The sequence below is a fragment of the Procambarus clarkii genome, chromosome 35 (assembly GCF_040958095.1).
Source record: "Procambarus clarkii isolate CNS0578487 chromosome 35, FALCON_Pclarkii_2.0, whole genome shotgun sequence".
Classification (NCBI taxonomy): Eukaryota; Metazoa; Arthropoda; class Malacostraca; order Decapoda; family Cambaridae; genus Procambarus; species Procambarus clarkii.
This window is the reverse complement of record NC_091184.1, coordinates 33,305,729-33,320,131: the sequence shown is the minus strand read 5'-3', so window position 1 is coordinate 33,320,131 and position 14,403 is coordinate 33,305,729. Positions and strand designations below refer to the sequence as shown.

General features: G+C 36.5%; 1 protein-coding gene across 2 annotated transcripts; it reads right to left on the bottom strand.

The window, feature by feature from the left end:
* Positions 1-64: 64 nt before the first annotated feature.
* LOC138349686 (splicing factor ESS-2 homolog) lies at positions 65-12,415 on the bottom strand. 2 transcript variants are annotated; one of them, XM_069336284.1, is made up of 7 exons: positions 12,290-12,415; positions 10,116-10,257; positions 9,088-9,510; positions 7,870-8,065; positions 5,105-5,281; positions 3,912-4,116; positions 65-1,679 (listed from the first exon to the last, which is right to left on the bottom strand). In XM_069336284.1, exons 1-7 carry the CDS (start codon positions 12,334-12,336, stop codon positions 1,187-1,189), a joined length of 1,683 nt encoding a protein of 560 aa, XP_069192385.1. In that variant the 5' UTR covers positions 12,337-12,415; the 3' UTR covers positions 65-1,186. The 2 variants fall into 2 exon arrangements, with proteins under 2 accessions (XP_069192385.1, XP_069192386.1); XM_069336285.1 differs by lacking the exon at positions 12,290-12,415 and adding an exon at positions 12,060-12,141.
* Positions 12,416-14,403: the final 1,988 nt, after the last annotated feature.

The window sequence follows — 14,403 nt, the reverse complement described above, 5'->3', positions numbered from 1 at the left end:
TACTTGCCAACTCATTGGTCATAGCAGTAGTCTGACTCATTGAGGAATGAGAAAAACTCCTTGCTTTACAATCACTTTTATTCCTTTGCTTATACTGTGTATGATGAATGAAAGGCAAACATTTTGATATAAAACTACTACTATGACATTGAAGATGATTAGTCATGTCAAAGTTATTCTAAACTGACAATTTTCCTTAACTACACTTACACTCCTGAAGTTTGATGATGACCAGTCTTCAATTACAGATGTTCAAGCTTCTGCTTACTGCCACATGTTAACCTTATTCTAATTGCTGGCGAGGATGTGTATAGTGTTGATAAAATCATAGATAATATAATGATTCTCACCTTTATAGGAACAAGCTAAAAATAACTTGCTTAAACACTGTTAGATGAGAAATTTCATGCAAAACACATTAATGAAATATTCCTATACAGGCTTCTCGCAGTCCTCGGTGACCCACAAACTCGCATGATTTGTACAAGGCCAGATTGTGTTTCTCTATTTGAGGGGTGGGGGTCCATGGGCTGGTGATAGATGGAGGGTGCAGTGTTTACTCCAGAGATGAATTACAAAATGAATGACTGCAAATATAGTACACACATTAATTTATTTATTCATGTAATTAACCACTTCACTATTCAAAAACAGCTAAATTTCACAAGCAGGATAAATCTATAATTCAAGGTAAATAATTTGCTGTTTTTATTACGTCTTTAAAATATTGATTTTGTGAGGATTTTTAATGCATCTCTATCATTGTACCTGTGGAATATCTCGCTTTATGTTACAAACAAATGCTTTACGAACACAATCTCAGAACATAACATGTTTATAGGACAAGGACTCCCTGTACTGATGTTCACTAATAAGTAATACACATTTGTTGTTCACAAACTTGTCAGAAAAACACTTTGTATCTTATAAGATAAAAATCTTGATTTGTAGTCAGGAAAAATTGCCAGTGCAAAACCAGTTTAAAGACACCAAGGGACTTTCCAATAAGAAATTATTTATTTATAAAATATAGATTATTATTTCCTATTTTTAGAACTCGTGAAACATGCACACTTTTCATATCTGATTAATAAGCTTATATATATATATACTTTAAGTACTGTACATGCACACACACATTTTCACAAATAAAGGGTTGTCTGCAAATGAACACAATACAGTACCATTAAAAGAAATCCGAAGCACATTTCCTAGCATTTTCTGCGTTGTTCTCTTGCACTGAGGCACTTTTGGGTCTCCTTGGAAGATTGAGCAAGTTGTCTGTGAGTCCCAACGACAGCTCGCCTTCAACAATCCCTCCAGCAGCATTTGTTGCTTTCTTCTGGATTTGGAGTTTTGGTGTGATGCTTCTACCTGTGGTAGGAAGGAAGGCAATACTGGGCGTTACAGCACCTGGGGTGGCTGATCCGTGCCGTACACTGGGAGACGGCGTGTAAGATGCTCGCAGAGCTTTATCTGTGCTTTGTCCTATTCCAAGCTTAGTTGTCAGGAGTCTTTGTGCTGCTGGTGACATTGATGTTACTCTTTCCAAGGATGACTGTTGACCAAACTTGTTTGATGGAGTACCTAAGCTGTACTTGGCTGCCAGCATTGCTTTAATTTTCTTGTTCCTGTGTTTTTGACTTGCTTGCTCAGCTAATTTATGCCCTAGACGGTCCCTGAAACAGTAAAAAAAATTTAAATAAAAAATTGTATTATTAATTTAAAGTACAAAAATGTTGCTTACCCCTCTGCTTAGTTCACAAGATGTGTACCAACTAATTTTGCTCTAGGAATGGTTAACATTCAATATTTAGTACCAGGCATTTCCCACTTTTGTTTGAATCATTTTGTGCATCACTGACAAACTTATTCCTTATCAAAGAAAGCGCATACAAGAAACAATTTTTGAAAATTCTAAATAAATGATTCCTTAACCAACTTAAAAGATTATACAATAGATAAAGGCACTACAGTACTTGGATATACTGTAGGTCCATGGAGCAACTACACTATATGAATACATACACAACAGGATAATGTAACTTGCTTGAATAACAGCACAATGATATTCCATATCCTGTATCCAAGACAGTGCTTAATAGGCTCCTTTCATAATAGCGCAATGCCTTATGGGTCTGTATCAATGTATTCACAATCCCTAGGTTAGTTAAGGGTTTATTATAGACAATTCTTATCTTTAGGTGCTATTAAAAAATGGTTGTATTTCTGATAATACAACACTTCTTTAAGAGCAACACACACCAAAAGAATTCTGTATAATGAACCCTTACTTAATCATTGTGGATAAATTTACTTGTAATAAATACTTACTATATAGATACCGGGGGTATAGATATTTGGGGTATCTGCCTGTGCCTAGATCTCTCTCTCTCTCCTCCCCCTTCATTTCTCTTCCCCAATACTTCCCTCTCCTCTATTTTATATTTTCACAAGTAAGTATAGGAACAGAATTTCTGACTCCTGTTAATAGGTTGAGAGCTTACCCTCCCCATAACTCATGGTAAGTCTTACCTCACTACATTCCCTGGAACATGACCCATGAATCTATTTACAACCAGGTACCCAATTATTGCTGGTTGAACAGAGGCAAGGTGTTACAGATTGGCACCTAGTCAATCCTCCCTGTCTAGGACTCTAACCTAAATCAAATCGCCTGCTTGAGATGAGATGTTATCTTGAGATGATGATTTCGGGGCTTTTAGTGTCCCCGCGGCCCGGTCCTCGACCAGGCCTCCACCCCTAGGAAGCAGCCCGTGACAGCTGACTAACTCCCAGGTACCTATTTACTGCTAGGTAACAGGGGCATTCAGGGTGAAAGAAACTTTGCCCATTTGTTTCTGCCTCGTGCGGGAATCGAACCCGCGCCACAGAATTACGAGTCCTGCGCGCTATCCACCAGGCTACGAGGCCACTGCAGAGACAAATGTGTTACCAATGCAGCACCTGGGACTTTTTTTTTTTTCTTCTCCTCCCTCCCAGAAAATTTAATACTGTAAAGCACTGAAACACTGCTAAAGAACTATGGAATCCAAAACCCTAATTTCTGATCATGAAAAATGCAGTGGGTTACTATAGATGCCAACATTTCTTACAGGGTGGCACTGAGGTTAACCCCCAACTGACCTTTGACATAATCCCCCCCCCCTGCCCATAATCCTATGACATAATCCATCCCCTTAGTCAAAAGAGGAATTGACGAAGTACCAACACTGGGAGGTTCAGAGAGAAATCATGCCTGAAACTCCTATTATAATTCAATGATTGGTTATTTCAGTGGAAATATTGTAACCAACATATGTAACAGCTGAACAGACAATGGCGAGGGTGGACTTTTATATAATTCTTAGCTTGTGTAACCGTTTCCATGTTCTGTTGTTAACACTACATGCTTCGTCCAATCTTGCCTTTCACTTAAAAATTTCAGCAACACAGTAATGTGGTAGCAAACACTAGTGTTAAAAAGATATTTCATATTTTTTCTGAATTAATCTGTAGAGTAAAATGAGTTACCAACAAATGAGTTACCAACAAATGATGCCGAGTTAAGTCTTCATGTGGAGCACCAGAGTGCATTAAGTTTCTAATGGCCACAAGGATGATTGCATAAACTGAACAGTTACTAGATAATTTTTTCAGATTGATAACAAAATGAAAAGTCCATTTCAAAGTGATGCAGGTGTACACATACAAGGTGTTATGATATTTCTGCAAAATATTCCAACCGGATTGAAGATAAAAAAAATAATTTTGCCTTGTTGGGGGCTATTTTATATGCAACAGGACAATTTAATTACCAGTATCTCAAGACAAGACATACAAAAAATACCAAATTAATTTCTTCCTACTGTATATACCAAAGACGCTAGAAATATAAACATATTCTATACCTGTTGGGTACTTGTGGTATTCTATATGATGGTCCTTGTGTTTGTTTCTTTAGCAGCGGTGTCTGGTTGCCATCCAGCTGGAATGGTGTCCCTTCCACCTCTCCCCAAGTCATGAGAGGAGAGGCATCCATCCCAGGAACAGGAGATGGTGCAGTTACAAAACTATAGCCATTCACCCTTGGAGTGTCCTTACCAAGTTCTTTTCCTGAAAGATTTACCAAAATCACATTATGAAACTGGTACTGTAGTAAATGTAAAATTATAAATTATTGTTGAACTTGACAGGTTCCATGGTATTTAAAACCCAGACCGACAGAAAATACACCAGCCTGGAACTAAGCATCAGAGATACAGTACAATGTATCGCAAAAGTAGTGGACAGTTTTATAACTACATTATACACAATCCTCATAAACTTGGGCCACCATCTTCCCCAAATTTCTCTAGTGAAGGCAATTTTTTTTTCATATGGGTACCTATGACTACAGTATAAGATATATGTAACCTTTCATTATATTTTTCCCTTGGGTTAATACCAACCCACCCTACAAAATTCAGAATTGCTGTAGTAATAATTACTAAGTTAATGATTACGACCTTGGCTATGTGCACAGCTGAAAGTGGCGAGATTAATCAGAACTGTTTTCTCTTTAAAAACACAATTTGTTACTAATTTTACTTTCCCAATTACCTAGTAATCAAGGTCCCCAATTATTAATGGGTGCCCAGTGGGCAAAACAGTAAAGGAATGATGCCCAATTATATTATACCTTCCTTCATTTCCATACCACTGTATTAGGCAACGCTTCCAGAATAACATAACTGGTTCCTGGTTATTCAGCCCAACTGCTAGTCAGAGACTAGCATCTGGGGTTGTTGAACGTTGGTGCCAGGTACCCCCAAATGTTTGCTAACTTATTTCTTAGGATCCAGAGATTTAAAATGAAATATTACTGGACATAATAGCAGAGTATGTCGGTACACTCTCATGGTATTTTCATACTGTTTGCCAACTTTCTTTTTTCCCTCCAAGTGCATCTGGATACTAGTTACTAGACACCCATGTTTGTTGGAAACAACTGACTTGTTAAGGCTTGATATTACTATGCAAGGCAGAATGGTCTGTTTGGCATGTGTCGGTGGCATTTTAAAATTATTTGGAAATTTTTTTGATTTACAAAATGGAAACTCACCATCAACACCAACCTTCCCCTCCTTCTTGCTGGCTTGAACTGCTGAAGCTTCTAGCATGGCAGCCCGACTCAGCGTCTCGGTAAAAGGATTCCCATCAAAGCGTGTATTTGCTAAATCCACTTGTCTTTTCTTCTGTTTCGCTAATTCAATTTGTTTATCTTGTGACAATGGCGCTCCTATAAACAGACAATAAATATTAACAAACTGATTAATCAAAAAATACATTAACTACAATAGCTTAATTCATGAAAGGACCTGATGCATGAAAACCAGTAAATTTAGTGACAATTCAATATTGAAAATGGGGAGTGAAGAGGTATAGAAAATTGTGAATGAGTTCAACACAGAGTGCAAAAGAAGAAAGTTAAATGCTGGTAAGAGTAAGCTGATGGTATCATATACTGTAGGCAAGAGTATCATACAGAACTAGATTTTCACTCCTTCACAGGACAAACATAAATGGTGGTGTGTAAGATTAGAACTGGATGGCTAAATTATTGCAGAAAAACAGCCAATAGAAAAATAAACATACTATAAAGGTTGTATAGTGTGCAATGAAAATACTATACAATCTTTGCAATGGTTGAAGTCCAAAATGAATTGGTTTATTCAAGCATAATTTCATTAATGTGGGAAAAATTACAATACATAAATAATAATGTTCATTTTTTTTTGTTAATTCTGCACTTCAAATCGTTTTCAGCCATAATTCATTACATAATGAAGTGTAGAACACTTGGGAGGCACCTATAAGAATGCAATCCCATAACTGCATACAACACAAAATTGTTGTAAAGATTTAAGAGGACAGAGCATAGTACAGTACAGTACAGTACAGTACTGTGCTTGGGCATAACACACCAAGATTTGCTGCTTCTGATATCGATCTCTCAGAGTGAAATACAAACATGATACGAGTCAAACGTACTGTACAGTGTATATACCATAATATACAGCAGATAAATATTAGGCTCTTGAAATTTTCAGCATTTAATTTGATGAACATGACCTAAATATGCAGGATACAGACAAGGCCAAAGATAAGGGAGGGGTAACAGAGTGGGCTAATTTAAGATATTTCAACTGTTTGCACATTCAACATAGTATAGAAATATTTTATCTAAATTTTGGATGGACATGTATAGTTTTCTGTCTTAACTGTGGATGGATGATAAGACCAAGGGTAATATACAGAAGGTAAATTATGATGAATTAGGATAACAGGTAGACAGCTAACATTATGAAAATGAAGTTCAAGCAAAATAAGTTCCAAACTGATAGAAGATTGTTAAGATAGGGATGCCTGCAAGCATTTCTGCACAACCCATCCTCTCGTTTAGATAGTACTTTTTGTAACTATGGGCACCATAGTACAAACATTTACGTACTAAGCAATTAGATAGTAGAACTTTGTACTATTCATTTTATAGTCTGAAAAATAAACCTAAAAACAAATTTAAATATTCCTAGGCCTAGTATAGTGCACACATGTACTATATTAGGCCTCAGATAGCATGAATTAGGCCTTGGAAGGTTAGCTTAGGTTAGGTTAGTTTGTCTTTGCAGCATAAGTAGAAAATCATTTTCCGGTTTGTCCAAAATCAAAATCAACAATTTCTACTTTCTAATTACGTTGTACATCGTTATATGTACTACGGTCCTCATCCTTCCTATAAGTACCACCAAAACAGGAGGATGGGCTGTTCTGCATGAACACTGTTTTTGGGAAGAACAAGAATTGCTCAGAAATATTATAATAGATAGTATATTCAGCAAATATTACTATTAGAAAAACTGTCAATACATGAATGCAAAACATCTACTACCAGCATACTGGGTAAAACAAGGCAGTCCAACCAGTAGGTCATATGCTGGCAGTAAGTAGTGACGTTTTGGATAATGGAGGAGTTTCTACATTATTGATGGAAAACAAATTTTCATAATGTGAACATTATTTTCATGTGTGCGAAACTGCTGCACAGTTCATATAAAGAATCTGTTTCAGTTATATGTATTGCATGTAAGAATAGTTTTGGTCAAAACAGTCCATATTTTTCATCCTTTCAAAATATTAATGTGGCTTACCCTTGAAGATTAATTGGTAGGAATCTTAGCTCCCAGCTGATCAAAAGTTAGCCAACTTTGGAGTAAATCGGTACATACACATTGGAATAAAAATAGGTACAGTACTATGAAATTACTCTTGGCATTAACTGACAAAAACAAACCTCTATGTAGGAGAGTAAAATCTATAAAACAGAATGTGTATCTATTTGCTTGTCCATTCAAGGTTGGGGAGGGTCCAGACGCTCCAAGTATCTGGGTCTAAGATTAGAAAGATGAGGAGTAAAGGTGGTGGTGAAGGGTAGGAAAGTTGATGAACAAAGGATATGGTGGTGAATGGTGGGGAAGATGGTGAAGAGTAGGAAAGATGGTGAAGGGTAGGGAAGATAGTGAAGGGTAGGGAAGATAGTGAAGGAGAGGAAATACAGTGCAGAGAGGAAGTAGTGAAGGGTATGGAAAGTGGTTAAGGAGAGGGAAAGTGTGTGTGTAGAAGATAGCTTCTACACTGTCTTCTACACTGATAGTTTCTACGCTTTTAAGTGGTGAGAGTATGGCATCCGTCACCCTAGTAATGCTGGGTACCACTTCCAGTAAAGCTATAAATGATAAACAAATACCTCCTGCAGTATAATAAAAGAAATGTTCAGTTTAAAAGCCTACTGAACTACAATGTGGTGAAAATGTTAATACAAAGCCTTACCATCAGGTACAAACATCACAGAATTAAAGGTTTGGTAGTTCCAATTTTCTAACTGTTTGGGTCTAGTATCATTCTGTACTGATGTGCCGGTAATGGAAAGAACCGCTGCTTCTGCCTGTTGCTGGGCTGTCTGAGGTATTAAATTGGGTACATGTTCTTTGTTGTGCTTCTCCTCTGCATCAAACATCCACGCATGCTGCAAATAAAAGATTAATAGTGTTCTTGTGAATATATGAACTTTTGAGTAATTACATGGCATCTGAAATACAGTATTAATAAGAAAGAAAATGATTCAATTTGTAAAATACTGGATAAATTAATATCCAACATAAAATTAACTAGACCCTTTACTACCGAATCATCCAGGTGAGCAAAATGAACTATTAACAACCACATGGGAGGCTTTGATTCACTCTCTCATGAGCTTAATTTAAAATAAATTGTCTTATTACGTTTACTTGTAAAAACTGATGTTGTACAGTATAATAATGTACTGTACATTTATCCTATACCATTTAGCTAGATCCAGAGCATGACATATAAACAGACCCAGTGTAATTTTGATGTAGACAAAATAAGAATATGTCTCTACAACATTTTAAACTTTATCAATAATATACAGAAATTTGTTTCTGTATACAATACACTATTGTTTTATGTTGTGATTGATAAATTGAAATGAATGATACAGCCTTTATCCACACCTATTTTCTTAAGATTTATCTTGGAAAAATGTGAGATTTTCAACAAAAGTATAAATGAGGATTATGGATTTGATTAAGTGAAGCAAATATACTTCTGGGAGTTTAAAAATATTGAAAGAATGCCCAAAAGGAAAATCTGATAGAGCACTTTATAATAGAGTACAGTACTGAATTATCAGAGATGAAGGAACACAAATTAGTTTTATGACAGGAGACAAAATTAAAAATCAGAGAAACCAGTATACAGTATAACCATAATTACTGGATTCACTAGGTGCCTGAGCTTTTTATAACACTATATTTACCAACAAAAATTAATTATGGAATAGAAACATAAATACAATTAAATTACCATTTCAGTGTAAAATACTGATAAAGTGCTTCATATTATTACAATTATCACTCATCCATTCATATGAAACTAAGTGGAAAAATACAAATAAAATTTGTATATACCATAATATGGTACATGAATAATGGTACTATTATCTGGTATTATGAGGATTAAATTTACCTTTATCTTAAATCGTCTTTCATTTTCCTTCATTATTTCTTCAAAGCTTTCATTGTCCTCACTTGTGTGTGACTCCAGGAATTCATCTAATGACATTTTACCACTCTGAGAGCTTTTGTCATCATCCTCAGCAGCATTTTTCATCACTTTATTCTGAGGATCGAGCGGGTCGTCTGAAGAGTAATCAATACTGGGTGTTCCACTTCCTCCTCGTTTCGAGCGTCCTGTGATTGGAGTCTCAAAAGTGGCAGGACTGTCTTCAACATTTTGTAGCATGGGTGGATCTTTTGCTACAGAATACTTTGAGTAAAATTCTCGAAGTCTCACCACATCATTGGTTTCCTTTGCCTCCAAATAGTCTAATTTTTCCTTCAGGGTTTCCAAATCAGGGAAGAAATCTCTTTCAATTATTTTCTCAACTTCCTGAAAGATAAAAAAAAGAAATGAATTTGTTCATGTTACAGTTCAGTCATATATTTTAACTGCTATAATGTACTGTATAAAAAATAAATAGAAATTAAACTTTTGCAATAATCAGGTTTTGATCAATTATTACTTGCCTCTGAGAGGACTAAACAGTACAGTAAAATATTACAATAATATATAATTACAAATAATTAATAATACACTATAAAACCAGATATTTTTTTATCACAGCTGATCAAGGAAAGTATCCCCGGTTCCTATGTCAGGCATATCCAACAGTAAAATAAATATTATGAATGGTGTTGTACTACTGGAAACCACTAAGCCAGTGTGACTACATAGCACTTGTAAGGAATACAAGGACAAGGACCTGGAATACAAGGATGGGGTGGAAGGACAGGTCTTCCTCAGCTGATTCAGTCCCTAGATAGTTACAGATGTGAAATAAATCCATTAGCACTGGGTATAGTATATCAATGTCACAAGCAATAAATATAAGTTAGTGTGTTCAAAATAATGATGTGCTGTGAATAAATTACAAAAGTAGCAAAATAAAATAAGGAATACAGTTTAAAAAAAAAAATAAAAGGGGAAACACTTACCCTAACATATGTGTCTTCATCCAAGACCTTTTTCCTTTTACGAGCTGCTGGATGAATTGGCTTCTTGAATATCTCTACATTTTGTTTAGCTGTTTCCATGGCCATTTCTCCTGGTACTGTTTCTGCATCACTCTCTGCCATACTGTTTATAAAAGACATCTATGAATTAATATTCTATTCAACTGGAAAAGATCATCACAGCAAATTTGGGACCTTTGACAAGCCGCTGACTTCCTGTCCTCATTAAGGCCACTAGTGTTAATGGCCCTCAGATAAATTTAGGTAAATTAAAAAAATTATTTCCAAGTATTTTTTATTACCAGTTATTGTGAAATGGAACATCTCTAGACCTAATCTACCCTTACTAAATTAAACAAAAACTTAACCATACCCTCCCATCTAATAGTGCATTGACTTTAAAAATAAAAATAAAAGATGTTTGGTATAAGGTGCTGAACTTAGCAGTAAATAAGTAATTAGGAGATAGTCGACTGTTTTGAGTTGCATCCTGGGAAAGGTCAACTGTCTGCTAAGGAGTATCTCATATACATAACAGATTCCCTGTCCCACAACAATAAATGGAAACCAGTGGTACGACATTTAGTTTCTCAATTACTGGGCTAGGTTTTGAACTCGACTCCACAACAAATAGTGTATACAACACTGGTCTCATATAATGTTGCCCATTTTAAAACTCGTTTCTAACATAAATTATGTATAGTAATGTTGACCAAACCACACATTAGAAAGTGAAGGGATGACGATGTTTCGGTCTGTCCTGGACCATTCTCAAGTCAATTACGTACAGTAATATTAAAGAGTACAGTTTAGCAATATCTTTACCAACTAAATATAAACAGATCTAACCTAGATTATTAAACAATCTAGAAAAATATGGCTAGTACTGTATGTAGGATTTGAAATGGAGTGTTTTTGTCCTAATGCTAGGTATACTAAATATGTGATAAAAACTTGATTGCATACTTCTCAGAAATGTGGCATTTTATTTTAAAACCATCGATTAAAAATGTCTGGAGTGCAATCTATGTTTTATCAACATCTTCTTAAACCTGAGCAAAATCAGATGTTTCATCAGGGAAAGGAAGGAAGGAAGGAACTATCAGGGGGAAAGCGCCAAGCCATTACAACTATATAGCACTGGCAAGGGGTCAGGATAAGGATTTGGGATGGGACGGGGGGAAGGAATGGTGCCCAACCACTTGGACGGTCGGGGATTGAACGCCGACCTGCAAGAAGTGAGACCGTCACTCTACCGTCCGACCCAAGTGGTTGGACTTCATCAGGGAAAGTCACCTACTTTTCCAACCTACCACTTGTAGACACTCTGAGCTTGGTTATGTTTTAGCTAGGTAAAGTCTAGGTTAGACTAGGGTTAAGATATAATAAGTATGGTTAATTTAGGTTCGGAGCAAGTTATGAGGCAACTAGGCAACAATCATAAAATCCCAAGCACCATAGGGTACAGTTATTTCAGTAAATTTTGATTTATAACTACAGATTTATAACTTGGTGTACGGTATATCGCCAGGGGTAGTAAAATCTTAAGACTAATCAAAGAGAACCCCTTACCTAGCTTAACCCAGGGATTGTGAATACAGTATATTGCATACAGGTCCTTAGGAGATCTTCCATTTCACAATAATAGTTGATGACAATCACTTATCCTATGATTAACAACACAACATCTGTCAGCTATAACCTAATCAACCTCTTATATTATTAAAAGGAATGTCACTTGGCAATTTATAATACTGAATAGGCTACAATATATGCAAACTAAAAACCCTAAAAAATTTAATGATTGTAGATACAGTTAAATTATATTAAATGTTGTACTACATGGATTCTGGTCCATATACGATGCTACGTGTGACACGATAATATATCGAATGTATTTAAAACAAACACATTTTATACATGTACCGTAACTAATGATAATTATGTCTTTCCGTTGTGAGCAAGTTTTAAGACGTTCTGAACAGATCCGAAAGTGGAAATCGAGTGGGCCTATTGCCCAATGCTAACATTCCAAAACTTCTACCTAACACACGCTCCTTAAAACTTGGGGATATGTAATTACATTGCCTACAGATCATAATAAATACATTTGTACTCTATTTATACATTAAAACGGCAAAATCTTTGGTACCTACGATTTTTTTTCTTTCAGTGGACGGTCATAAGTGACGAAGAAAAACATATCATACTATAAGGTAAAAGGTAATCACCGAGACAAAAGAACATCGCCTCTTGAGGAGGCTTGTGTAAGGGGGTTGAATTTTTGGGATCGGATTTAAAGCTTAATAATTAATTAATAAATCCTTCGGAGGCTAATAGGTGGGGGTAGAAATAACCTAAGCTACTCTATCCCTTTGAGATGTATTTTTTCTTTTTTCTTTCTCAATAAACATACTTGAACTTGAGGCTAATAGAATTTTCCCCTGATAATTCTCCCATGCAACAAAAATAATTGTAATGGGAGAAAGTCACAGCACATCATCAAATGATGGGTCGTCGGGTTATTTATTAAATATTAATGAATATTTCAAGATCGAGTTACTCCAGGATTTATTACAGAGGCACATAATGAGTTACTCCAAGATCGAGTTACTGACCCTCCTCCCAATTCAACTCCACAAAAGTTGTCAAACTCCCGGGTACCTAATAAGTAACTGCTGGATGAATAGGTGGGATTAATAGATTAGGTGAAAGGAAACATGTCCATTCATTTCTGTCCCGGGAATCGAACCCGGGATCTCCGAGTATGTGCCGAAAACGGAGCCAACGACTAAAGACATACTTCACTATTGTGAACCAAAACACTACTTTACCGTATATCTAAGCCTAGCTCCACGAAACCCACAAAATATATATACATATATATAATAAATATAAATTAATGTTTGAAATAAAACACTTTGGTTATTGCATTGTTGAAATATTCTCTCGGATGATGAGAAAATGGTGGTGGTTTAGCCCAGAGTGGAGCAGAAGGTCAAGAGAAAGCCTGGATGTGAGGCTGCAGTCTGGGAACCGGTGTGAGAGCTAGCGAGAGCCATTCTTAAATTAATTAACGAACATATGTTTAGGGGACAATCATTCGATAGTATACATCTGAGCTATGTATACAAGGCTGATGAGACACAGACGGCCTTAGTATCTCTCTTGATTGATTGATGAAGATTAAGCCACCCAAAAGGTGGCACGGGCATGTAAGTGGTGGCCCTTTTGAGCCATTACCAGTATTAAGAGCTGATACTGGAGATCTGTGGAGGTGCGACTGCACCCTGCGTGACGGGAGATGTCTCCCGTGACTATCTCTCGTCATAAATACGCGCTTGTTGTTTCATTAAACGTATTTTTGCTTTGTAAATCCTATATTGGTTGAGAAAGGTGTTAAAAAGAGAAAGGTAATACTTTTGACCTCTCCTGAAGCATTTTCTCTATTAAGTCTTAAACAGTCAAGACCTACATGCATATATAATAATAATAATTAATTGTGTCGCGGGGGCAGGAAGCCAGAATGTATGCATGATCACACTGCTTATATCGAGGTTGCCTCCCAAGGTTAAATTACTGACCCTGTCCAGGATACAACCCCACAACAAGCTGACTAACACCTGAGTACCTACTTACTGCTAGACGAACAGAAGCATTAGGTGAAAAGAAATGTGCCCAACCATTTCTGTCCCGCCCGGGATACACATACACATACACACATGTATGTGGGTGGGTGTGTACTCACATAGTTGTGCTTGCGGGGGTTGAGCTTTGGCTCTTTGGTCCGCGTCTCAACGTCAATCTCCGTCAATTGGTCCGTCAATCTCAACGTCAATCAACTGATGTACGGATTCCTGAGCCTATTGGACGCTATCAAATCTACACTTGAAACTGTGTATGGAGTCTGCCTTCACCACATCACTTCCTAATGTATTCCATTTATTAACTACTCTGACACAAAAAATCTTTCTAATGTCTCTATGGCTCATTTGGACACTCAGTTTTCACCTGTGTCCCCTATTGCGTGTGCCCCTTGTGTTAAATAAATTGTCTTTGTCTATCCTATCAATTCCTTTGAGAATCTTGTATGGGGTAATCATTGGCATCTGACAGCTTCATATACTTCACAGATGGATCAGTAGACCAGCAGGGACAAGAAACCGGAGCTGCAGTTAAGGCAGGAAACTCTGTAAATAGTTGGAGGCTCTCAAATGGGTGTTCAACATTACAAACAGAGATGCTAGCTATTCAAAAGGCTTTGGAACAT

Excerpts from the sequence above, each read along its gene's own strand:
- LOC138349686 (XM_069336284.1), bottom strand. The coding sequence starts at position 12,336 with ATGTTTTTCTTCGTCACTTATGACCGTCCACTGAAAGAAAAAAAATC. Across the intron at positions 5,282-7,869 it reads TGTGATGTTTGTACCTGATG|GAGCGCCATTGTCACAAGAT; the intron begins GTAAGGCTTTGT and ends GTCTGTTTATAG. Across the intron at positions 4,117-5,104 it reads GGGGAAGGTTGGTGTTGATG|GAAAAGAACTTGGTAAGGAC; the intron begins GTGAGTTTCCAT and ends TAAATCTTTCAG.